Source organism: Palaemon carinicauda, chromosome 19, assembly GCF_036898095.1.
Source record: "Palaemon carinicauda isolate YSFRI2023 chromosome 19, ASM3689809v2, whole genome shotgun sequence".
Lineage (NCBI taxonomy): Eukaryota > Metazoa > Arthropoda > Malacostraca > Decapoda > Palaemonidae > Palaemon > Palaemon carinicauda.
This window is the reverse complement of record NC_090743.1, coordinates 123182178-123209108: the sequence shown is the minus strand read 5'-3', so window position 1 is coordinate 123209108 and position 26931 is coordinate 123182178. Positions and strand designations below refer to the sequence as shown.

At 36.3% G+C, this 26931-nt stretch overlaps 1 protein-coding gene across 10 annotated transcripts in view; it reads right to left on the bottom strand.

The window, feature by feature from the left end:
- Positions 1–26931, bottom strand: part of LOC137658815 (broad-complex core protein isoforms 1/2/3/4/5-like) — a 158750-nt gene that overhangs the window by 71865 nt on the left and 59954 nt on the right. Inside the window, exons 6-7 of one of the 10 annotated variants that reach the window (XM_068393880.1) lie at positions 12164–12559; positions 11206–11344 (exon numbers count right to left, since the gene is read on the bottom strand). The exons of 8 other annotated variants lie outside the window; for them this stretch is intronic. In XM_068393880.1, coding sequence (XP_068249981.1) covers positions 12189–12559 — 371 coding nt within the window. In that variant the 3' untranslated portion in view covers positions 11206–11344; positions 12164–12188. Of the gene's footprint in view, positions 1–324; positions 11345–12163; positions 12560–26931 lie in introns of those variants that run through there. One more of the 10 variants, XM_068393883.1, reaches the window with a different exon arrangement.

The following is a 26931-nucleotide window of genomic DNA, read 5'->3' as shown; positions in this document are numbered from 1 at the left end:
CACATCTCAACTTTAGGAATTTTGTAATGCGATCTAATATATATTTTGAAACTATCAAAACTACCATGCGCTGCAATGTATTTTCACACGGCAGTTAGGTTTATTCAAATGGAATAATAATTATAATAAAAGAAATACAAAATTGCCCTTTTCACCCTATTGACCTTCCTTGCAAATTTAAGTAACACCTACTATATTTTCTAAGCAGCCGACCTGAAAAATAAAGTATGGCAGTGCTATTGCTGAGCTTCCTGCAAATAAACCAGCATTTAATCCACCTTACTGATATCATACCTCTTTTGTCATGATAATAAAAGTTCTCTATGCACTGTGACACTGTTTATTATTGATGAGTCTGAGAGCTCCCTGCAATGACCGCGGGGCCTGAGTACACAGCAAGCATCTGCTGAGGGTTCGGGGGGGTTGGGGATTATGGTAGGGAGGGATGGAAATTTTCAAAAAGAAGTCTGATAGTTTAGCATAAGGGGAAATGGGAGAATATACATATATACTGCAAATATATATATACTAGGGATTCCTCGACGTTGCAAACTGGGGTCTACAAAAATTGCAAAAATTGCTGTTTACAAAAGTGTGTTTCCATGTACACGACTATTAGTTGGGCATCAACAGTGGTCTCTCTCTGACACACCATAACTTTATATATCACTATTTGCACTTTTTTGAGTCATGTCCCCATGTCATGACTGCCAGCAACTTCATTCAGGATGGCAGTCATACAAGGGGACCTTACAAATAGCTTTTGTAAAAGAAAAGGAAAAAATTACATGGTTGCATCAGAGACATACTACTGTTTGCGTACTAACAAGCTGCGCACAGGTGCATTTCCAACGCGCACTGAAAAGTTTGTCCAAAATCAATAACATTTTTTGGTCTTGTACTTAATGTATCAAAATTTCTGAATATACTTTCATATTACAAATATGATATGAATGGCTGACAAAAATATATTTACAGTACTGTATAATATCTCTTTATGGGCCCTATATTCACTCGTCGAGAAGGAAGACAAAAACACATTAATGCTCAACACGAGTTCAACGATCAAACAATTTTGGAAGCCTTTTAAGACTTGGTTCGTAGGGCTACCTCTGGAGATTCCTACACACATTTTGATCTGGCATTGAGCATCTATCACTAAGGGACATACAAGAAGAAGAAACATTGGGATTATACTGCGATGAAATTCCAGTACGTATTCAAATATCCTTAATCCAATTAAAAAGTTTTAAAAAAATCCAAATCATAAGTAATATCTTAGCAAAATCTAAATAAAAAAAAAAAAAATGATTGACAATTAGCTCCTTGAAATATATGTGAAATTCACAATAGACAATTTTCTGTTGAAAATCTTTCCCTTTGTCAAGTTATAAAACTAATTTTCAATTCTTTACAACACCATAAAAGGATTTTAACACAAAAGAATTATAAAGCAAAAAACATTACTATAAAAAATCTAAATAAAAATTTAGTTGCATAATTTTCAAACGTAATGACCACCACAGTATTTTCCCAATGTTTCAGTTGGTTGAACACTCTGTAACTAGCACAATACATTGATAACATGTCAATTAAAAATACAGAATTTCTCCAACAATACAGCTCCTTTGAAAAATTTCCTCTAAACCATTAAAATAGCAATACCTATGAATACCACACCATGAATGAAATACTGAATCCTAGCCAGACATGTTGTCATCTATACTGACAATTTCCGAGTGACAATCAGGTCCAATTACAGTCGAGCAGACTAAACTGTCTGAAAGACTACACAAAACCTTTGTCCGGTAGATCTTTAATCGTGAACAACCACTTGGTAAAAGGAAGAACTGTGACATTTTCCGGAAGGTACATGAGAGGAATTAGACTCGAGGCAAACCACTCCATCGCCACTTGATAATAGCAAACAAAAAGAGTATAATGTATTCAAACACACTGTATAGAGAAACCAAAGCAAAAAAACATGTTACATTAACTTTAAACTACTAGACACAGAATTTCAAAAGTTGAAATAGTTCAGTGATTGTCTCAATTTAAAAAATGAATTGATAAACTAAAATCACTCTTCTAAGATCTTCACCTCGTAAGATAAACAATAGAAAATTTTGTACGGTTACGTTTAACAATATAATACTATGGAAATTAGTGGCTTGACCTCGAGTTTAACAGTAGTGGTTTGGCAGGGCCACAATATGAAAATAAAAAGGACATTCAGGTTCAGGTACAGAAAAAAATTGGGTATTACTCCTTGGCACAAATTCCTTAGAAGCCTTTGGCTCAAGAAAGACACATCTAAATTCATTAATAAATAAAAAATATATCACATCAAAATGTCTTTCACTACAGTACATTACTTCTCACATTCCCTGCTCACCTCCAAAACCAGCCCTTCCTTCAAAATTATCAGTCATACTGGTATCCGCAGAATCAATTGTCATTTAACCACTTCAGTACCTTGATGATTTTGGGGTAATGGCATTGGCTACAATAATCTCTCTTGCCCTTCCTTTCAGGACAGAGCAATATGACGAATGAGGTAATATATTGATCACCTATGCATTCATTTTGGTTTTGTTTTATAAGTTTTTTTTTTTTGTCTTGAAGGCAATTTTGTCAAAAGTTTATAAGACCTTCTTTACATTATTTCAAAGTCAAACATTCCATTCCCAAACCTAAATTGAATGCCAAGGTGATCAAGCAATAGCTAAATGCCAGTACAAGTGGTGGAACTTGCGGATGAGAGGCAGGCATGGAACAGTGAGCGGGGGGGGTCGGTACATCAGATGCTTGCAAAACTCGAGACACTGAAGACATGTAACTAAATCTATATTCACATAAAACATCCAATATTGTTAAAACTAACATTATGACAAAAAATTTGTACATGCGTCAAGACAGATGCTGAAATTGACATTTAAGCAATTTAAAAAAAAAAAAAAAAAAATTTGTCCAAAAAATATCTGAAACTACAAGTCACTTGATCTAATTCTAGAACCCTTATTGCCTTTGTAGCAAGGGGGAGGAGGATGAGGAGGAGTTCAAACTAGAGTTGTGTGACGTAGCGTGTCACGTTATCCCTGAATAAAAATAGCACAGGCCTTGCGTCTGACCTCCATCAGTACTGTACTTGTCCCCTGACACTTCTATTCTAGTTACATTGAAAACCATTTAAGCTCTTTGAAACTCAAAATGCCAACTTATCAGCATCCATCGCATCAAAAAAATAAAAAGAGGTCAAAATGTATAGCAATTGCATGGAGCTAAGCTTGTAGCACAGTGTTAAATCCATTTGTACTATGGTTAGCCAGCTTTCTTTGGGCAGGCTGCAGCACTTCTCCGTTTTTTTCCCTTTGAACTCTGTGATTTCCTACTACTGTGACTGTATTTCCCAGATTTTATGATATCTTTCAACTTGTCTAAGGTTAAAGAGCACCAATGCTGAATTCACATTGATTCCTCTAATGACAAATATACATATTAAACTTTTCAAACAGAGTAGCTCCTTGTCAATTCCCATTCATATTTAAAACTGAACAAACTAAACTGAAGGTGTTTTTATTTGGTGGGAACTATCTAGTGGCTGCATAAAAAATACTGAGCAAAGCTGCTATATACTAAAAGGGTGGGCATACATAGGTGGAAAAAAAAAGATAATGACGGCTAAGTAGCAGTGCTGCCAATATTAAACCACTGGTGAAAAATTTAACATTCACCCAAAAAGTGGGAATTCTTGAAAACTGAATTTAATAATATGAAAATGGGAAAAATCTCCAACTGTGATAAGGAAAATCAGCTATCTTAGTGGACCACATACAAAATGATCTTAACTAAACATTCTATTCTTCATGTCAAGAGAACAGTCCCCTTACTTCCTTCTGCTATAGATTTCTGAGAGCATCTACTTTGTTATGAAGCAGTCGAGTCACAGTAACGAAATCACAAATTTCAACGCCTGGAGTGAGTTTCTCTGCAGCCAGCCTTACGTACACCAATGAGAAATATGTCTTTATAAATATCAATAAACATAATTACAGTAATGATACACATCTGAGAAATATAGACTCTGAAAATAAAAAACCTGTACATATGCTTCGGCAGGCAACAAGGGGAAGAGAGATGCTGAATGTTCATCTCCCACACACATACAAATAAAAAAAAAATGGGAGAAAAAAAATAGCAGGAAAATTTATGTCTTGCCCAAATGTTACATCAAAGACAGCCTTCTCTCCTTCCCTTGTTATTGCTAACCTGCTGAAGCACTTTGGTAACCTGCATTAGGACCTGTAAAATTTGCTGTGGCTATGTCGTACTCCCTCCAGGGAGGAGGAGGGAGCACTTTCCCTGGATTGTGAGGTGAGTTGAGTGTTACTGAGGCCGAGCAGGAGGGAGCTAAGGTCACAATTGGGGCATTAAGCTGTGGGACCTTCGTAGCAGTTGAAAATATTCTCTCAATCTTGATTATTATGCAACACATCTAAGAAGCATTTCTATCTTTGAAATAAAATGAGTCAACATGATTTGCCGAGAATCAAGCAGCACCCATACATACCCTGGATTTGTCATTCGATATGATCAGTTGTACTTTTTATGGTATTTACTAAAATCTTGGGGTGGGGTTAATATATGAAATATATTCTTTAAGTGGATTACAGTATATGAAAATAATTAATAAAGCATCCACAATTAGGCTAATCTCGGAAAATTCACCCTGACAAAGGCACTTGGACAACACCTTGCGTAGCCCAGTCAGTCGAGTTAACGGTAACGCTGTCTTCTCTTCTCAGAGAAAAACTCATTCAACATCATCAAAATATTTCGCCAAATTCTTGTATTCCACTCACTGTTGCTTATGCTGCTAAGACAGACTCTTAAAAACCAGCCATCAATCAGTCAATTTATAAAGGCATGGGTTCAACTCTTTTCATCAACAACTGCTTAAGGCAAATCAAAAATGCCTTCAGTGATTCACTCTCTCCTGCCCGGCTTGGGTATAATTAACAACCTGATGAGCAACCTGATTGATTTGGTATGGGCTTTGATGAAGGATTCACTATAAAACTTATGGCTATAACGGTAGGCCGTGCAATAACCCAGCCACCTGCGTCCCTAGCTCCCGAACGGCATACTGAATAGTCCCCGGGAGCTTTTGGGGATGAGGCAGGCAAAGAAGCTGCGCTACACGCAGCCTAACCACATCTACAGAATGCTTTCACAACTCGAGTACAGTGCACAAATTTGCATTAAACCATCAACAAGCTTCTACATGAACGACACTTCCAAACAATTATGTGCCTTATGAGTAAAGCTAGCTGGTGATAATTTGTTCACTGTATTCTTTTGTGAATCATCTTGGCTACTTTCCTTACATTAAGCACAAAGTTATGGGGGGTGGGAAGATTGGGGGGGGGCAACAAGTGATGTGCTAGCATCGTGTCACAACTAGCTGTGAAGGGAAACTGTAACAGAGTGGCTTTATGTGGATAAATATACAATGCTTTCCATGAAGATCGTCCCTTTTCCTTCTATTTTTCACATCTAGACTTAATGCATATTAGTGCCATTACCTGATGGTTACATCAAAAAAAAAAAAAAACGAGATGGGCAAAAAAAAAAAAACATTCCGGACAGTATTATCTGCCTCTGGACCCCTTACATTTAGTTACTAGAAAAACTTATTCTATTTAGTATTTTTTACCAATCTACTTAGGAAACTTGAGGTATTTAAAAATCACCTGGACTAACGGAGTTGTCCATTATTCCCAATCGATCAACGGTAGATGGGACTAAAAATTAATCGAGCACACTCTAAACCCTTAAAATTCTTTCACATTCTTAATTAAGTAGATTGAAAAGGGCACTTCTTTGTTAAAATAACATCAAGGGAAATAAGCTGAATACTTATTTCATATAGAATTTCTCTCACTGATTAAAACCGGGGTAACTTCGTATTTCCTAGACGAGAAGGGCAGAGTCCTAAGGCTCTGTCACTCGACTCAAGGCAACAGAGTAAACTGATAACTTGTGCATATGTCCACGTCTTACCCACAAATTTTCAATCGGTTGAACGTCAGATATACATTATAAAGTTCGAAACTGCATGGAAGGCATTGAAGTAGTTCTATTGATAAAAAAAATTAAAACCAACATGACTGACTGTAACAGGTGCAGAAAAAACCACGAAACATTCCTTAGCATTACACCACTCATCTTCTTTCAAAGAAAAGCAACACAAGATTAAACTTAAAAAAAAAGACCCTATCAAAGTGGGGTGTTGTAAAAGTTTGAGTCCTGGGATATAAGAATTGCACGGATCGCGATTTTGAAAAGCTTGAAATATTGGGGTGAAATTTGTTCAGATAATCATAATAACCTTATGCTTCAAGAAGACCTCCACAATATAACATTAAACCTATGTCAACAAACTACAGCGCTTATGGAAGCTGAGGTTCAAATTCATGTTACAACAAAAATATACCAAAATAAAATAAATATAACTTAAATTCATAATACTATACTGAGCGCACCGATACTCGGCGCACTCGATTAATACGTAAATCCTTACCACGTACTCCACCTTAAACCTTTATCGTAAGTACCAGACACCACACATAAGGACATAAGGAATCTTTTAACATTACACATACACGAGACACAATATACACAAATTGGCACAAAAATGGGTACTTCTACACCCAAATTTTCTTCTTTTTAAATAAATTACATATAAAAAAAATAAAGGAGAATCACAAAAATATTTTCCAACCAAATACTTCCTTCAGAAATATATATTACTAGGGGCCAAGACTGACCATCCCTTGGAGCAAAAGCCTTATTAAGTACGTTGTCATTCTCCAGTATGAAAAGACAGTTCCAAAGAGGCTGTTGCACGCTTGCAGTCTTTGACGCACGCCTAAAACAGCCCAATATAACCCTGTGTCGCTTGCCCGGACGATTTTCAACCGTCACGGCAAATGAGGCTAAAATAATATACTCTATCATTTTAATTATAATCTTAAAATATTAGATATATAGTATACCTTCTCTAAACATCTAATACCCAAGGATACTGAATTCTCAGCTATATAAATCTCCAAGAACTTCTTAAAAAGGGAATTTCTTAGCCATCTAACAATCCTGTTCTCTTCCCATCACAAGATTTAACAGTATTTTGCAATCGTACTGAGGGGAAAACCACACACCCTTAACCAATAGAATATACGAATGAATGCTCCAAGAGATGGCCGACCTTGGTGATATGGAAACAAGAGACACAGTGAGGGATTGAGGGTTAGGATTGGCCCACCACCACTGCCAAATCTGCTTACGATGCCGCTGGTACATAGCGAGGCACCCAGCAACTGACGGCTAGCCACTGGACCCTTTCCGAGCTGTGCCTGATCGTGAGAGACTGTTGCCCCGCCGGTACAGGGCAGAGCGAAAGTAGTGGCCGGTGTCCTGGCGCAACCCTTTTGAGCAATGGGTAACACTGGGAAAATGAGCGTATCATGCAAAATCGCTGTACAGTCCTCGTCCTCACTGATTGTTCATCACATATTTGTCATTCCAGAATTCATTGGAATGTCTCCAATTCAAAGAGAGCTTCACGTCAATACCTCCTCTCGTGGGGAATGGGACAACAGAAGTGGATCAAGAGGAGATATATGATGCCTATTAAAACATCTGCTGCAGCACATTATCCAAGGATCTTGTATATGAAACACACAAAACACCACCTGCCTTCAAGAAGATAATAACAAAATTCCCAGAAATATATAAAGTCTACATACTATATAAATAAATTTAAACTTCAAAAAATGTATAAAAACTCAATGGCTTGCAAAATGTAAAAGATAAAGGTAATTTCATTGTAAAAAATCGACTAGCTCTACCATACTATGGAGTGCATAGGCATATTATCATATTTTACATACAATAAAATAGCACTTAATGAGAACACTTAATTTAGTACTGTATACTACATAGTACACCTCTAATTCTGATCTTATTCCTTTCCACAAAGAGTACAGAATACATCTTGACATTATAAACACTAGAGGTGTCTCCAATGTTCTTTATATGATGATGATGATGGTACATGTAATTCATCTACAAGATATGCACTCTTTACGTCCCCGGTCCGTGAGTCTCGTGTGCGCGTGCGGCGTTATACAGACAAAAATTATGTTGCCTAAAAATTAATACGTTAAAAGCTTCAAATCGCCACAGGGTTTAAGTTTGTTCCACTTCAACTTAAATGTAAATTGCTACAGAAGGAAAAACTAGGAGTCGTTGTAGGAGAACGAGGAAAAAAGAAGTCTGGTTAAATCATTATTAGCTGTCATTTGTTGCTTGAACTAGTCTGACTATTTGTAACGTCTTTTTTTGTACAATACAGAAAATTTGGTAGCCAAAAAATGTGAAATTGAAAATGAGCCAAAAATCAAATTATGCACAACCATTTCCACTTGATGAAAATGCAACTTCACACGAGTTTTAAAAAATATAAATTGGTACAGTGAAAATTAATAATTAAGATTTAACCAGAACACTTTATAAATCTAAGATATAGAAAGAAGTGATTAATACTATTATATATTGAGGATATAGTTAAATTTCACGATATAAGTCCCTGATTAACAACAGCTTTCGCCGTTTTTTCGCCAGTTAATTCCGAACAAGCCCTGCAGCCATTTTCAGCATTGAAAAAAAAAGCGCACACGACACCATCACACGAGACAGGGACTAACAAAACCGTACGAGAGCCGTTCACCTTAATCATTACACTACACTTGTCATGGAAATGCTCATCAAAACTCTGCTCCTTCCAGTAATTGAATGTCTAGTGGAAAAACTCAAAGACTTGAAACATCATATTACACATTTTGAAATTGCAAAGAAAAGGCCCCAGTGGATCTCAAGTACAGTGACACTAAGAATATTTTATGTTTGCTCATTCTTTACATCAATGTAACGGCAAATCAACACGATACCTAAGACAATACGGTAACTCAAGTTTTCTTTGTGACAATTCTAGATCATCGTAACATCAATATAAGTCATGATGGACAACAACTATTTATGAAACTACGGATAAATTATAAAAAATTAAAAATAATGTATTCTATTGAGATTAGATATATAGTAATACTGTAAGTATACTCTTGATAAAATCTGGTTAACCTTAAGAAAATAAGATGTTGAAAATATCTGTATTTGATATAAAACAAATGTCATGGTTACTACCTACTGTCATAAAATGCTCCTATGATTACTGATAAAATTTACCAAATTAACTGTCCGTAATTTCTCCAAAAAGCTTTTGACTCAAAGATATGATTATCGTGAAATATAAATCTGAAACGGCCAGACTACAGCTACGGCAAAAGTACAGAACTGCACCTGTACGGTATTTCATAAAGATCCCTGAGTTTATGAAACATAATCAGGAGAAACTCGACAAAAAAGGTAAAGTTCACCTTTAAACAGTTAAAACTGTCATAATTGTACTTCTATACCTGCATAATGGGTTACACGATGCCTCTTAATTGTAACTTGACATACGTAAGGAATTTCCTGAGTCTCGCAACGGCGTGACATACTCGAAAAGCAAAGTAATTAACCTATCGTGAAGTTGTCTGCAATCTGATGCAAGAACAGCATTACTTGAACTCAAAAACAATTAGCAAACTCTTTCATGACTGTTTTCACCATACCACCGTACTCAGTCCCCTGTTGCCATCTCGAAGGAGCAGCGTCACTTAGCTGGACTGTGAAAACGAGCAACACTTCTTTTAATTAGGGTTCCACCCAGAAAAAACTGTTAACAACCACTTTAGTAATAATTTGTTGAGGTATTTCACAACGTGACCAAAAATTGACCAACAACAGCTACCTCTAGGGTAATATACACAAACTACATTGTTAGGTAATGTCGTAGCCCTGGAAGACATATAAGTTATGAGTAAGTGGCACATATCTTTGCACTGAATGAGAGATGTGATTTTTTTTTTTTTGTACACTTTAAAAGTCCTGAAGTATGCATAATCCAAACACGTTCTTTACTTTTTTTTTTTTAAATAGATCTCCAAGTATTCACATCATCTCCAGCTTTCACTGACATGAAGCGCAAGATCGTCTTTCCCCGATGCTTCCTCAAGAATACAATAAAGTGTTACTGATTTCATCATCTTCAGCTATTGATTTAAAAAATTAAATTTTTTTTGGCACAAATTAGGTAAAAGAGGAATTACAGGGATGTTTGATCTGCATCCTCTCTTCTTTTCACTGGAACCAATACATGAGAGAGGTTCAAAGTGAAGCCTATTTTCTTTCCAGCAATCAAGACAAAGCTTCTTTCTGCTAAGCAAACAAAAGTGGTAATAATCATAAAAACAAAAACAACTGACAGGAAGAAACTTTGCCCCTTTCTAATGTTACTTCATCAGTTACCCTATGCATGTAAAAGTTTCAATCCACTTTTAACTGACAGACACATAACTAACAGTGACCATTCACTCACCAATGAAGCAACACATTACCAATACTCTCATTGGGGCCTTTGTTTCCTTGTATGCCATCCAAAAGCTCGGACACCTTAAGTAGTGACAATATCAATATTTAATATTAACTATACTGTATAATGTAAAAGTTGAGCACTTATCTTATTTATGTTATGCCTGAGTGAAAACTGAGGGCATTGCTAAGACTGCCGGCTCGCCCTGAGCCAAAGTTAATAGAATATGATCATCGTCTTTGGAGGGGACTGTGCCAGGTTCAGCCATGTAGGAGCCTCATATGTACATTATTCTTATTCTGCTTAGTTCCTATCTAATGAACATAAGAAAAATATTTGCTAAATGGGTTCCAAATGGCTGAATCTAGCACACTTTTATTGTTATATATTTCTTAGTGATATGTGTCTGCAGCATTGCAAGCGAGAGGGCCTGAATCCTCTCCCCTGGACCCAATGCACTGACGAATCAACTGTTTTACTCGGAGGTAGCTTCCTTGGCTACCTCGGCCTCTTGCGCTCCCTGAGCATTTTCATCGTTCACATTCATGTACTGCTCCATGATGGTGTAGGTGCGGTTTCGCTTAAGAGGTGCCCCGTGGTGGGTCACCTGGTGGCGTCTCAAGTACCACTTGTTTTTACATTTTTTCTGACACACGTCGCAATCCACCCCTTCACCCTTCGTGTGAATATTGATAATGTGCTGTTTCAAGTTAAATTTGTTGCTGAAGATGCGGTTACATATGGGACAGATGCCTGGCTGCCGGCTGTTCCAAAGCCTGGGAATGCATGTCCGTACCAGGTATTCGGCGTCTGCAAGGGAAGAAAAAATGCCCTCTCAGTATGGCAAGTGCTGGGGACATCCCTGTCCACTTAGCTTACTTAAGGGAATTATCATAGATCTATCAGGGTCTTCCGACCAGGGTAACGACAGGTGGACATATTGGACTGATTTTGAAATATAATATTAGGCTTAGTATGCAATTTTAGGCTATAAGGTTATATTCATCATCCCTTGACTTTACTGTTTCTTACCATCTAAAATTCAGTCACCCTGCCAGTTACCTCCTGAAAGTGATATAGTAACAATCTCTTAGCCAATTAAATACTAATCTTATTTTACAATCTAGCCAATTAAAGTGATAAGGACCAACTACTCTACCGTTTCAGACTGGGTAGAGGATTGCAGAAATTGGTGAGTAATAACTAGGAGAAGCTACAAGAACACTACTTGGACAGGATCATGCGGAGTAAGAATGAGAGTCTGGTCACATGCTAATTGGTTAATTCAGGATCACGAGAGGGAAACTGCTGTCATCTTGGACCATTGGTTAAAAGCTTGATATTGTACTTTTTATTTGTCAAAGATTTATTTAGTGCGGTTAGATCATACGTTGAATTAGATTTTTCGAAACCCAAAACATCCCTTTAATTTTCAACAATGTCCACCTGTTGTTTTTTTATTTATCTTTTTTTACTTCTTGTAACAAGGTTCCCTAACAATGAACTGACAGGACATTTTTCCACCCTAAATGCTTCCAGTGGTTTACAGACATGAATTACATCCACATTAGACATTCATACTTGACTTCCCAATATATCAATGGTAGAACATACAATTGAAGAACATACTAATAACTGATTTTGGTTGAATCTTTCAGCACATACGATCCATTTGTTTCTTCGTGAAGACCTCTTGCTGTTGCTGCGGGTCCATCTGGTGTGGGCTGGAATTGAGCGCAACCCCTAGTTCCTTACTTAAGCCCGTGTTAGAGAGCGGTTTGCCCGACTTGGTTTCACTGGGGCCCTTGGAGCGTCGAAGGGGAGCTCCGTGCGCCGTTACATGGTGTTTTCGCAAGTACCACTTGTTCTTGACGACTTTGTGGCACAACTCACACTCAATCCCCTCCCCTACCGTGTGCACGTTCACAATGTGTTGTTTCAGGTTAAACGAATTACTGAATGTTTTCCAGCAAAACGGACAGAGGCGGGGTTGCATGCAGCGCCACCTTTGGCGAGCGGGGGCATCTGGAACAGAGCAAAACATGGCATTAACCTGGGCCCTTAGGGTATTGCTGCTGATGCCAAATGCCCCCATCTCAGCCGCCAAGCGCTCCTCTCCATGCCCCCCTAATAATTAGGCTTAAAGAGGACTTTTGACCCCACAATAAAAATGATATATAACTTTTATTTTCTAATACAAACCTGACAAGTATGCATAAAAAATAAAAGGTAAATCAATTCTCAAAAAGGACAAATTAAATATTCATCTTCTTTACCTTTTATTTATTGTGCATTCCCATGCACACATTATGTCACACACACATAAAGCTATATCACTGAAAAGGCTATCCATCATGATAAATCATTAACATTGAACTAATGACACTGAATTTCTAGCAAGTGTGCAGGGTGATCAATATGTGACATTTGTAATTTATCATTAAAACATCCAAAATGAGTCTGATGTAACAGTCAAAGTAATGGGAGTATCATGGTGAAGCCTCATTATTACAAAAACTCTCAAGAGAAAAAAAAAAAAAAAGATACATGGCTAATCAACACACTTATCATTTCATTCAAACATTTATAAAACATTGGAAATGTTGCTTATTATGTGCACTCAAAAGTTCTCTAAAACTGTACACCTTATGACCTGAAATTTTTACTTTCTACTACATATGAAAAATGTCTTATTGTTTTTTTTAAATCACTGGTCCTGTGACAACAGGAAGAGAGAGACACTCAACTCAAAATAGATAAAAGAAATCACTACTTACAAAAGAAACCAGACTGCACAAGCATTTACAGAGCCATTACAAGTACGTAATTTAGTCAACCGAGCATTCCCTTCCAAACATGAAAAAAAAAAATTCTACAGTACTTGATTGATTGATACCCACCCAAAACATTGTTCTCCAATTCCTCCGAGATCACGGATTGAGGGCAAGCCGAGTTTCTCGGGCCGGGCTCGCGATCTCGGCAGATTTGGGTTTCCTCAGTGAAATACATATTTTGCTCACAACCAGCATACGGAAATATATATGTATATAAATGTTGTATATATATATCTCAGCAGAGAGTGCTAATGCAGAGCATTCTTCAACAATTAAATGAGACCCCAGTTATCATAGTCTAAAGAGAGATACAAAGAAAACATTCACCTACAGATGTCAAAAATAGATTACAAATCTACACATGCATCATATTCTCAGAAAAAAAAAAAAATGGCAATAAATTCTAACCACAAAAGAGTGATGATATCAGTATAGATTGTTGCCTTAACTCTACTAAGTTTTCTCTAGATAATCACCTAAACAGAGTATAATAGAAATAAATACTGTTACTCCTTAATACTGAAAGAAATTACTCACCAAAAATACCTTAAGATTTCTATTCATCATCAAAACTGTGGCTTCTTGTTCCTTTCCGTATAATGGTATATCTTTTCCTTTTGCAACATATGCTGTTAAGCTTTAGATAATTATACACAATTCACTTCATAATGATCGTTTTAAAAATGTCTAATTTTATGGCTTTCAGAATATGAAAAAAAAAAAAAAAAAAAAATTATCAAATTATGTTACTACTGTATTCTCATTATTTCAGAAGCCATATTCTAGATCAGTAAAGGGTGTTACCAAATGTAATGGCTGTTTCAATATAGAGATTATCATTATTATTATTATTACTGTATGTAGTTTAAGAAGACTATATTCATTTACAATACAGGGTTTCATAAGACTCACACCACTACAAACACTAACCCGTTCCCTTCTCATCTAAAACCCCCGTTGATCGTTAGCAAGTAAAGATCATGACTATCCTTAGTGCTAAATATTACTGTCACCACGAAACTAATGACAAATATAAAAAAAAAAATATTACAAAATCAAAACACACTACAGTACTAGGAAAGTTTTCAATTAGAATTAGATTGGATTTATAAATTTGGATTATTATGAATTGTCTATAATAGTTATCAATAACTTCATTACTAATTTGACATCATAACTTTTTTGCCTTCGAATAGGTCCATCAGACATTCTTCTTGCAGCGGGGCTAATGCGTGAACCAAAAAACCCTTCCTCTCCCTTCTCATCCTTTCCCTCTTCATCCACTCTTAGCTGCCTGCACTACCAGGTGGCCCCTTAATCAACGTAACATTGCACGAGGGTCTGCCCCTCTCTTTTACTCTCCTCCTATACTTCTCTTTCCCCCTTTAACCTTACTCCTTCCCATCCCGAGTACCTGCCTTCGGGCTATAAACTGGATTGTATCCAGGGGTACTCTGCCTTACCCCATTCCCCACTTCCCTATCCTTATCCTTGTTGTTGTTATCAATATGAAACTACCAACCAACCTCCCTCTAACTTCTTGTACAGCATTTGAACCCCCAATAAAGGTTGTGCATACAGTTTTAGTTTGTATCAAGCAGCAGCTCAACACGTATTAAAACGCATTACAGTACAGGTAAGACGAAAACAACTTCAATGACAATGCAGTGTCAATTGTTATATTTCAGTGAAAGAAAGAAAACTTGGAAATGGCAAACATTATGCACTACTTATTTTAACAGTGTACCTGCTATTTCAAAGTCAACAGTGCTTGGGTATACACTTGAACCATAAAATCCAAATGCAAGAATCAATGCTACAGACAGCGTTGTGGTGAGGATCAGGTGACCAAATGAACACTTTAGTTATTCATATTCCAACAATGCTGAAACATATGAGTCCTCCATTTAAACGAAACAATGAAAGCTAGGATACATGCATAGCCTTCGCTCTTAAATAGTAGGCAGTCGCCTCCAAATAGTTCAGTTTAAACGTTTAAAGGTTATCATAAGCGCCAATGGCAAGGGACGTGATAACATCCTTGACTGACTGACCATATAGACACACGGTCAGTGGCCAAGCCCGTCTTTACCAAAAGCCAGAACCAGGGAAGGCCAGATAATGGCTGCTGATGACTCAGCAGGTAACCTATAGGCTTTCTCCAAAGAGACTCGTCGCGAGCTAATATGGACGGTGGGGTTGCATAAACTAATAGAAATTATTGGGCTTGAGTGGGGCTGAAAACGCCCGTCCAACACACTCCGAAACATGGACGTCTACAATAGGCTACCTATGATGAAGTGCTGTTTAATTCACCATAAGCACAGAAAATGCAATACTGTACAGTACATGATATACAAATCAAGATTTTATCTTCATGGGCGGCATCCTCTGAAAAGGGGTTTCCAACAGAAACTTGATTAATAGGACCACCAACTTATTGAATTTTTCTTGTCCATAGAATTATGGGAAGAGAGTTTACAACCTTTCCACTTAGAAGGTTTAAAGATGAACAAAAAAATAAGTTTTCTCTAAAACCTTGAAGCCACTAATACAAATTCACTTAATCATGAATTGCCTAATGCATTGGAGCACTGTACTCATATTTAGATCTGTGCTGTCTGCAAACGAGTCTATCTATCGAATGTAGGCCTAATTACATCATAAGCCAGGAGAGTGAGCGAGCTAGGTTTATACCTGGCATTCCGTGTATTTATTTTTTCTCTGGTATATTCAGCAATATCTATGCCTTAGAAATGGTGCTAGAGGAGCATTTCACTGGGCGACTCAGGTTCCTCGCCCAGAAATAGATTTTTCCTTATGTAAAATCCCTTTATTAACAATCAAGTCTTTAGTTTTGAATGGTGTCATACAAAACTTTACTGATTCAACTGCAAAGCCATTCCCCATCCCAGCCACCACTAACATATTTAACCAGAATCTCTATATCATTGCGGGCAAGAATTTCATTAATATCCAGTTGACAAGTACATTACAGTCATATAAACTTAACATACTTCTGTTGCTTCCACATAATGTACAGTATAGTTAAGCTCTCCTTATTTACATATTCTTCAACAGAATATTCTATTACACACTGCTGAAATATTGATACCATTATTATTAGGCATTGAAAATTTACTTATACAGGACCATAAGGCTAAATTTTCAACTGCTGGCCTGCTCACTACTCGGTAGAGTGGGCTACTTGACGAATATGTGTACCAAGTCATCTTCAGTGCACCCCGCATTGAGAGGATGGCTCTTTGCCCTGTGTCACTTTCAGTCTTTCCCTACAGCTTCTCTAGTTGACATCCATAAGGAAAAAGGAGTTACTGTAAAAGGATTTTGGATGTCTCAAAGAATTTTTAGTCCATCAATGGAGACCCCATTTGTTCTTGGGTAGAGCAAATTAGTTTAAACATTATTTTTGTGATCTTGCATAACTTATTCTTGAATTTGTTTACTGTCACTGTTCCTTGTATTTGTTATTTTTCTTATGTGCTGTAAAGAAATTACCACAGTTCCAGTTCGTATCCGTTACCTCTGGACTGATTTGTGCTATGAGTGAAGAGGTTGTTGTAGTCTATATTTGTTATTCCTTTAAGAATTTTGAATGTGTCTATTGGAAGCTTGACATGTGATCAAGTACCAAATGTAACATTATAGCTGCTAAACGTGTTTCCAGTGAAACGAGCGTGGATTGGATTTATGAATTTGGACATGGGCTGGCACGGGGATCTGTTTATGTTAGGTCATGCATTGTGTTGGCTCACATGATAATACATAAGTATAGTCACATGTTGTTGCTAAAAGGTAGAAATTTGTGATTTATAAAGAAAAGCCTTATGCTGAAATTGATATCAAAGTAAAGGAAGAGCAAGTCTTTGATCCAAGAAAGAAGATACAATCAATGATTGCTACGACCCCTTCCACCTATTGAAGTCAATGCAACGGTACGTGATAAGTTTTCAATTACGATGGAGAGGGTATGAAAATTGTGAATAGATGATATAAGTAGAGAAAAATACCAATTGACACAAGTAGTACAATAGAACGCCTTAAGTTTACATGAAGATATCTTCGATAAAAATAATCGTATGAGCCTGACGAACAAAAAAAAAAAAAAAAATTTGCAGCATTAAAGGATTGGTCAATGAATTTAAAGATATTTGAAAATTATCAAAATTAACAAAATCTACGTTTGTCTATGAAGCAGCAGTACAAACACATACAGCAGGATTTACAAAAATTATCAATCAAGTCAAATAATATCTAACGGAAGTTTTCAATTGTGACGACGTTGGGCTTTTTTTTTTTTTGGAAAAGAAAAGCTTTACGCAACATATATTCACAAAAGGTTCAGACACCTGGGTTTAAGGCATGGAAGAAACGGCTGCCCTTGGTTATTTGGGGAAATGCGGAGGGGCACATGATAAAGGCTAAGCATTGTTTAATTAACTTGGAATAATAAAACACTTAGAGGCCGCCTACACTTTTTAAGAATATATATATATATATATATATATATATATATATATATATATATATATATATATATATATATATATATATACACACATATATATATAGCATCTTGCTTTTCCAACTATGGTTGTAGCTTGCTATTAGTAATAATAATAATAATTATATACATATATATACAGTATATATATATACATATAATATATATATATATATATATATATATATATATATATATATATATATATATATATATATATATATATATATATATATACATATATATATATATATATATATATATATATATATATATATACATATATGTATATATATATATATATATATATATATATATATATATATATATATATATATATATATATATATATATATATATATATATATATATATATATATATATATATGTTGACAGCAGGCCGGGAGGAAAAAGGAAACGAAGATTGGACAAGCGCTTTCGTGTTATTATTACACCTCTTCACGGTCTTATGGTTTAAAAATACAATTAGAATACAAAGAAACCCCGGCCTGCTGTCATCTTGAGACATCGCATGTTCCAGCGATTTGTCATTAATATATATATATATATATATATATATATATATATATATATGTATATATATATATATATATATATATATATATATATATATATATATATGTATATATATATATATATATAAATATTATTTATATATACATACATATATATATTATATATATATACATACATATATATTTTATATATATATACCATATTTCCCGTGTTATAAGACGCACCCTATATTTAGTCAAGTAATTTTTGGAAAAATAAATGGAGGATTTTACAACCTACTATTCAGAGAATTCTAGCGTGAATTTTTGTTTAGCACAATAAATTTTCATATGTTGGGTGTATTATGAAATGTGTTGTTAATATCAATTAGTTGTACACCTGTTATCCCAATTTTATTACGTATTCATATCAAGAACCACTAAACTAGTCGTAGTTGCTATTATTGTAACAATGTTTTCAAGTGTTTGTTAACATGAAAGCAGTCTTGCCAATTGCTCAATACCAAATTTCGGTAGAGAAGTAAAATTCAAGAAATATTTCCTAAATTCCTCGGGTACGCATTTCACACGAAATTAGTTACTGATCAAATAAAGAATTCTGTGGAAATTTCACAAGGTGAAATATCTTATCTAGTGTCTGTATGACTAGGTTTACTTGGTTTACAGCTAACTTGGTAACACCGCAATCAACTTGCAGTAAGATTTTTTTTTCAAGTGTGTGTTTACCAACCACTAATTGTACAATTTTGGAACCTATACAACAAAATCATTATTTATATATATATATATATATATATATATATATATATATATATATATATATATATATATATATATAATTTTCCCCTCCAACTAGTACAGTATACGTACATGTAGGTACGCACCATAATAAAATACAGTATTCCAAAGTCTACTGAACTGAAGGAAACAGATTGAAGTTCCAATTTTAAATGCTTCAATTTGGTTTTTACATAATGTACTTTTTTTATACAATTACACTGTACAAATATACACTAAAATTATTAAAAATATTTACACTTAATTACTGTACAATACTAATATAAATTACTCCATCTACCCTCAACTGGTCTTCCAGATGTTAAGAACGGCATTAAATGCAGAACCCAACATGAATGGTCAGAAAGTACTACACGGGAACCCCCTCTCTGGTTACAGCTAATTTCTCCTTTGTCTACATATACACCGAATAGTCTAGCCTATTCATTTCACATTCTCTTGTCCTCATTCACCTATCATCACTGAGATTACCAAACAATTCTTCTTTGCTCAAGGGGTTAACTACTGCACTGTAATTGTTCAGTGGCTTCTTTCCTCTTGGTAAGGGTAGAAGAGAGACTTTAGCTGTGGTAAGCAGCTCTTCTAGGAGATGGACACTCCAAAATAAAGCCATTCTTCTCTAGCTTTGGGCAGTGCCACAGCCTATGTAGCATGGTCTTCCACTGCCTTGGGTTACATTTGGTCACACTATTTTATCTTATTTATCTTTCTTTTGTTTTTATGAAGTTGTTATAGTTTACATATGAAAGACTCAATGTTACTGTTCTTAAAATATTTCATTTGAATTTTTCATTAGAGTACTACTGTACAGGTACTCTTGTACAGTAGTTTGTTTATGTCCTTACTTCCTTTCCTTGCTGGGTTACTTTCCCTGTTGGGGCCATTGGGCTTACATCATCCTGCTTTTCCAACTAATGTTGTAGCTTAGCTAGTAATAATAATAATATTGCCAAAATAATCATGTTCATTAAAAGAGCAATGGATGAGTTTCAGCCATAGACAAGTTAATGCCCGCAGGAAGAATGTTGGATTCGTGGCCATTAAATTTCTAAAGGGTTCACTACAATTGATGGGCAAGTTACAAAATTATTACACACAGCAAGAAAACTCGGTGGCGCAAGATGTCGCTGAACATATTGACAAGCATAGGGAAGCGTTCACAAATGACATTTTAAGTCGGGGGGAAAAAAGGACACACTGTACATGAAATTGGACTTAAAGACAAACTCAACAAGGTCTTTCGAATGTCACGGGACTGGAAAGACAAAAAAAAACTATATGACCCCTCTCTGCAGCAGGCATGCAATTACAGGCAAAGACTGCAGTTGCCCATTACTTTTTTTTAAATACAAAAAAGGGGACAGTAAAGGCCTCAGTACCATCAACTCTGTTTGCTGCAGACCTACAATTCTATCTTCTGTCTACTTGGTATCCTGACACCCCAATGCTATTCATATTTCCTCTACTTTCATTATGTGACACAGATCCAGATAAGCCTTGTGCTCTTTCATCAAAAGATTAAGAATCTGCTGCTTTCATTTCATTAATGTATGCATTAAAGAATGTCATATCTTATCATTATCTATGATACTTCAACAAAAACAATGGAGCTGGCAGAGAGTATTAAGTAGCCTATAGTAACTAGTAGCATTTAAAAAAAAAAAATTGTTACAATAATGAGGTATATGTACAGTACATATGCATACAGTATTTACAACAAGTACTTTATACACATTTTTCTGGGTTCAACCTGTGTCGCTCCGTGAAATGCTCCTTATAGCACCATTTCTAAGGTATAAATACTGGTAAATATACCAGAGAAAAAGTTGCATGGAATGCTAGGAATATACCCAGCTCGCTCACCCTTATAGGGTGTCAGTATAGTAACTTGGGCGTGTTAAAACCACTACCAGAGGTCCCTCACCAATTAATCTTCTCCTTCCTCAATATCCCCAGTTACTACGAGGTGCCGTTCTACATCCGACTACTGCCCCCTACCACCACCACCACCCACGCGCCTCCCATCATTTTTTTTTTCTAGCACCGTGATATCCACACACGTTTGTTTTCGTAGCTTCTTTGTGACTGTGTTTTGAAGATGTCTGACCTTTTGGAGACCTCTACTCCAAAGTTAAGTATTGCAATGATCTGTTTTGATAATTCAAGGTAGCGACACGTAAAATTAATGATATTGTTAATTTTAGTCTCAGCAGCATTGTGTGATGTCTTCCCTCAAGGGCATATACGGCAGCCATTTTGGTGTCGCTACCTCCGAGAGCTTCATGATTTTTACGACTTTCAATTAGTTCCTCATACTAATTGTAGTCTTGTTAATTAGCTCTAGACATCTTATATAGTGTTTAAGCATTGTTATTGAAGTTTATTAACGTTTGAGTATTAGGCTACTCGCGTTCATTTGGTTAGCCTACCCGACCAGGCAGTATGCGGCATCGGAAGGTAGCCTATACGAGTGAGCCTCCCTTCGATATACCGTACGTATTTTATAACTAGGTTAAGATGTTTCTGTTGAGTATTATGCGGGGAATTGGAACACGTTTTAACTTTATATAGGATGTTATCCTTATTTTGGAGGGCTGAGAACTCAAGGAATACAGTACAGTTAGTGGCTTACCTAGACAATTGGCTTATTTGGGCCAACAGCGTCAAGGAATACCACAAGGCGACGAACAAAGTAATAAAGTTCCTGGAACACTTAGGGTACCAAATAAATTTCAAAAAGTCCCATCTTACTCTGGTAACATGCTTCCAGCGGTTAGGTCTACAATAGAACCTATCGGCGGCAACCACAAATTCACCAGATTGTTTACATACCGCGCTTCAAGATGTTTCCCTCTGGTTTAGTTTGCAACTATTGCCTACAATGTGCATAGGAATTATTTTTGGGAGGTCATGATTGCCTTTCTTTTTCAGGATAGTGAAGGGGGATATACTGTGATATAAATAATAGTTGTGAGTTTCACTCTCAGTATCACTAATGAAGTGTTGCAATGGTACTGCCGATAAAGTTCACAATTCTAAGTGCTAAAAGAAACTTGCTGTTAGTTCAGGGGAGAAACCAGGGAAGTGGATAATAGTAGGGATACTAATAACACTTTTCCACCTTTAGACAACATACGAGTTCAGCTATCTCTTGATAGTGATGAGCTTCCAAAGCTCTTGCCATCACAAGTTTCCATTGTTAAAATTCAAAAGCTAGTGAATCCTCCCTTATTAACCCTTTTACCCCCAGGCTATTTGGAACTTTCCAAGCCTTAACCCCAGGGTTTTTTTTTTTTTCAAGCACATTTTGCTATATATATTTTTTAAATTGCTCTAACAGCCTTAATTTTTGTCAGAGAGAAGTCAGGTTGGTCTTATTCTTTTGGAAAATGCCTGAAGTTTCCTAAAAAGTTTTCAAAAATATGCAAAAAAAAAAAAAAAAAAAAAAAAAAAAAAAAAAAAAAAAAAAAAATGTAAATAGCAGTTTTTTGCAAGGACGTACCAGTACGTCCATGGGGGTAAAGGGATGAGTTTTGTGAAACGTACCAGTACGTCCTTTGGGGGTAAAAGGGTTAACAGTAATTATGGTCTTTCATGCCCTGTTGCCTAACCTAATACCCTGAAATCAATCTAATATTCAAAGCGTTTCAATTCAGCAAGGGTTCTGAAAGCATTCAGCGCTGCGCTATATTCAAAAGCTTCACCAAGAGCTTTGAAATCTTTACATACTTTAGTTCCTTCTGCTGTTAAACTCTTGCAACCCCACAATCATAGTCGCTCTATAAGACAACTATATTGTGAGACAGCAGACCGAGTAGGTTGTCTAAATCTGAATATCCCTCCACTCACTAAAGTAAGCTCCTCTCATCAGTCTCATATTGCAGATGGCGAGGCATATATTAATTATCAAGAAAACAATATAAATTAGTTTTGCTTGTAACATGTTCAGTACGTAGCCCTCAAGAATGCATAATAATAAGAGAAACCTTTAAATGGTTGTAGACTTTGTTGAAGGGAAATATGATGCAGTGTTTTCTAATAGATTTTTATATATTAAGAACAAACAGCTGTAGGAATTCTTCATAGGGTTGTTGTTTAGGTTGATTATTATGGCCAAAGACACTCTACTAGAGCTAGGGCAATCAGCCAACTGAAAATTCGAAGGGAAAAAAAAAAAACTTGGCTGAAAATTCGAAGGAAAAAAAAAAAAAACTGAGATTTGTTGGACAGTAAAATGTGAACAAAGTAAATAGATATGATTTAGAATAACCACTCAATCAATATCTTACATGCTGGAATTCATGTTGCATTCATAGTCTAGTAACTAGAAATAATAGGTTCAGCTGCTGGGAAACAGTGGAAGGTTAAGAGTTGGTGGTGGGTTGAGAGATGTTAACAATAAAGATGTTAGACTCAAGAAGTTTCCAGCTCCTGATTGGACCGTCAAAATATATTCAGTTATTGTGGTGAAGATATACTGCATGTAGGAAGTACATACTGTACAGAACTGTACAATGTAATGTGTATAGGCAATACTATTACTGTATATCGTTTTTCCCACCAAAATAGGAATTTTTTTTTTTCTTTTTTTTACAGCCTGAAATCTAAGAAGACCTATTTTCTTTATAACAATAACCCCTCCTTTAAGAAAAAAAAAAAAATCACACTTCTAAATCTCCTTAGGTTTAGAGTTCTCTTGCTTGAGGGTAAACTCGGGCACACTATTCTATCTTTGTTTCCTTATTTCCTTTCCCCGCAGGGCTATTTTCCCTTGGGCTTATAGCATCCTGCTTTTTCAACTAAGGTTGTAGCTTAACTAGCAATAATAATAACAATAATTATAATACTACTACTTCTAATAATAATAATGTTAAAAAAACCCACTAATACTCTTGCATCAACCAGGATCCTACCTCCTCGTACTGTCGTTGCATCATCCCCCCCCCCAAGTGAATTTGCACGAATGGGTGCATGGAACTCCCTAACTGATTGATGACCAGTAAAGGGATTGAGAATTAGCAAGATCACTAGCCATGCTGTGTGTATGTACTTGGACCCTTGGTATCATGCTAACCATAACACAAAGTTCGTATAGGGTATGGGACCTCTAGACTAGGAGTTAGGACCTACCAGCAACAAGAGACGTGCACGATAGCACAAGTACTTCGGATACTGGGTTTCTCGTTCCTTATCAGATGAATGACAGTACTATCTTCCCATAGACAAGGTATGACTCGGCACAGTGATCAGACCCAATAAAAACACTTCAAAGTTTCCGTTTCTTGCATTGTCAACTTTCAAATGTCATTGAGGATCTACCGGTAACAAGAAATTGAGCCAATCTTCATAGCTGGTAGTTGAAGTCCTCATGGAAAAGGCTTTCATTGAGATCTACAAAAAGCCTCTCTATTGCTGTACACTCTGAATAGCCTCCAAGAATAAGATGCAGATACTCCAGTTCCAGATGTAATGAGCTGCTTGAGGTCAAGCTTAAGGGTAAAGGTCTCAGAACCTTTCTTTTGGGACTTAAGAAAGCTACCAAAGTCCTTGTAATTTCTAAATGTATATTTCCTACTACCTGACATACTGGTCGAGGGGGGAAAGGGGGGAAAGACTGACATATTTAGAAAATCTCAAATCCACATTATCATAACTTTCCCCCTTCCCACGGTGATCAGACGAGCAGAGCATTATACAGTAAAGGAAACTTCAAAACTAGCTGGGACATCCATACTAGCCCAAGAGTACACTAGATGCATCTCTAGGTAGAATGAATTGTACTCACAGCTCATTTGAGTAGAGGAAAATCAGAGAACTCAAGGACCTTAGGAGTCTAATGAATAAAAATGCTTATTAATCTCATTCTACCCTAAATAAACACCAATGATCTTGAGACTACTTGAATATCCGTTGCCAAGAATACATCTGATATAGGCAAGTTGAGCATTTAAGTCAGCAAGCTAAAATCCCATCCAAGACATTCAAGTAGGCTAGAGGATTCAGACACTTACAATAAGGGTAAACTATTAGCCCAAAACAAAGTACACCAGGCCCAGCACACAACATACATTCCTGTACAACACACAAGCACAAAGGTTAAAAGAAATCACCATAACACTATATAAAACTGTAACTGTAACAGCCACTGTAAGAAGTGAAAACTAACCCTACAAGTAAAAAAAATCTGACCTATCAAAGGGCTAATCTGAACTGAGGTCGTACAGGTATAACGAGAGAACAAACATAAGAATATGGAAAAATGTCATAGAAAAGTAGCTTGGAATTAAGGTAAAAATCTCTCACGAACAAGCCGTAGGAAAAGTATAAAACAATTGAACTTGCAGTAGCTCAAAAAAAGGGAATTCTACAACGGCATACACCGGCAAGTCTAAATCAGGGGGGGGGGATGCAAAGGAAATCCATGGGGCAAATTAAAATAAAAAAAATAGTGGTTTGGAATGATTGCAAAAACTTTATATCATTATTTATTTATATCATTATTTATTAAACATTTTCCCAAAACGATTAATATTTGACCATCTGAGATCCACATCACACTCAAATTAAGAAATTACCCTTGCTTTTGCCTATGCCTGTCTGCTTGCATGCAGTTTTTATGCTTCCGTTTTCCCGATTTTGGCTGCGGCTGGACAAGTAAGCTGGTGCTTTCTCGTGTAATACTGCATACATTTTGCCGCACTGTGGCTAGTATCATAAAGTTTGATCAACAATTTGACCCTTAATCGTGTTTTGAAAAATGAAAAACGTTGATGGCTGCTACCGTGTGTTTATTAGTTCTATATAACTTTTTTTCTTTTTGACTGACTGGGGGACTGTGATGTGTGGCTTTTAAAGGTTGCTCATAAATGGCAAAGGTAAGCAACAGTGACAATGCCCTTGAGACACCATATATACATATGATCAGCAGCCAAACTCCCTCCCAACCAAGCTAAGACCATGGAGGGGCAGGCAATGACTCCTGATGAATCACCTGCTAGACCTACAGGCTCCCATAAACCACCTACATCCTTAGTGCATCCTTGCAGACATTACAAGAAACTATCACACTTTAGCTGGTCTCGAACCTAAGTCCAGTAGATCGCCAACCAGGGATGTTTCCGATAAGCTACCAAAACCCCTACATCTGGACCATGACCCATTGATTATGCATGGCTGCATGTACGTTTCATTTAAGGAAAATTAGTGTTAACTTGAAACAATAATTGGAAGAATCTCTCATATTCATCCCCCTATTTCTGAAATACCTCGTAAAATTTCCAGTTCTAACATATATGGCATATTTATAGGAAGTAGGTTGGCCTGGGCACCAGCCACCCGTTGAGATACTACCGCTAGAGAGTTATGGGGTATTTTGACTGGCCAGACAGCAGTACATTGGATCCTTCTCTCTGGTTACGGTTCATTTTCCTTTTGCCAACACACACACACACACACACACACTCACTAAATAGTCTGGCCTATTCTTTACATATTCTCCTCTGCCTCATTTACCTGACAACACTGAGATTACCAAACAATTCTTCTTACTGCACTGTAATTGTTCAGTGGCCACTTTCCTCTTTGTTAGGGTAGAAGAGACTCTTTAGCTATGGTAAGCAGCTCTTCTATGAGGACACTCCAAAATCCAACCATTGTTCTCTAATCTTGGGTAGTGCCATAACCTCTGTACCATGGTCTTCCACT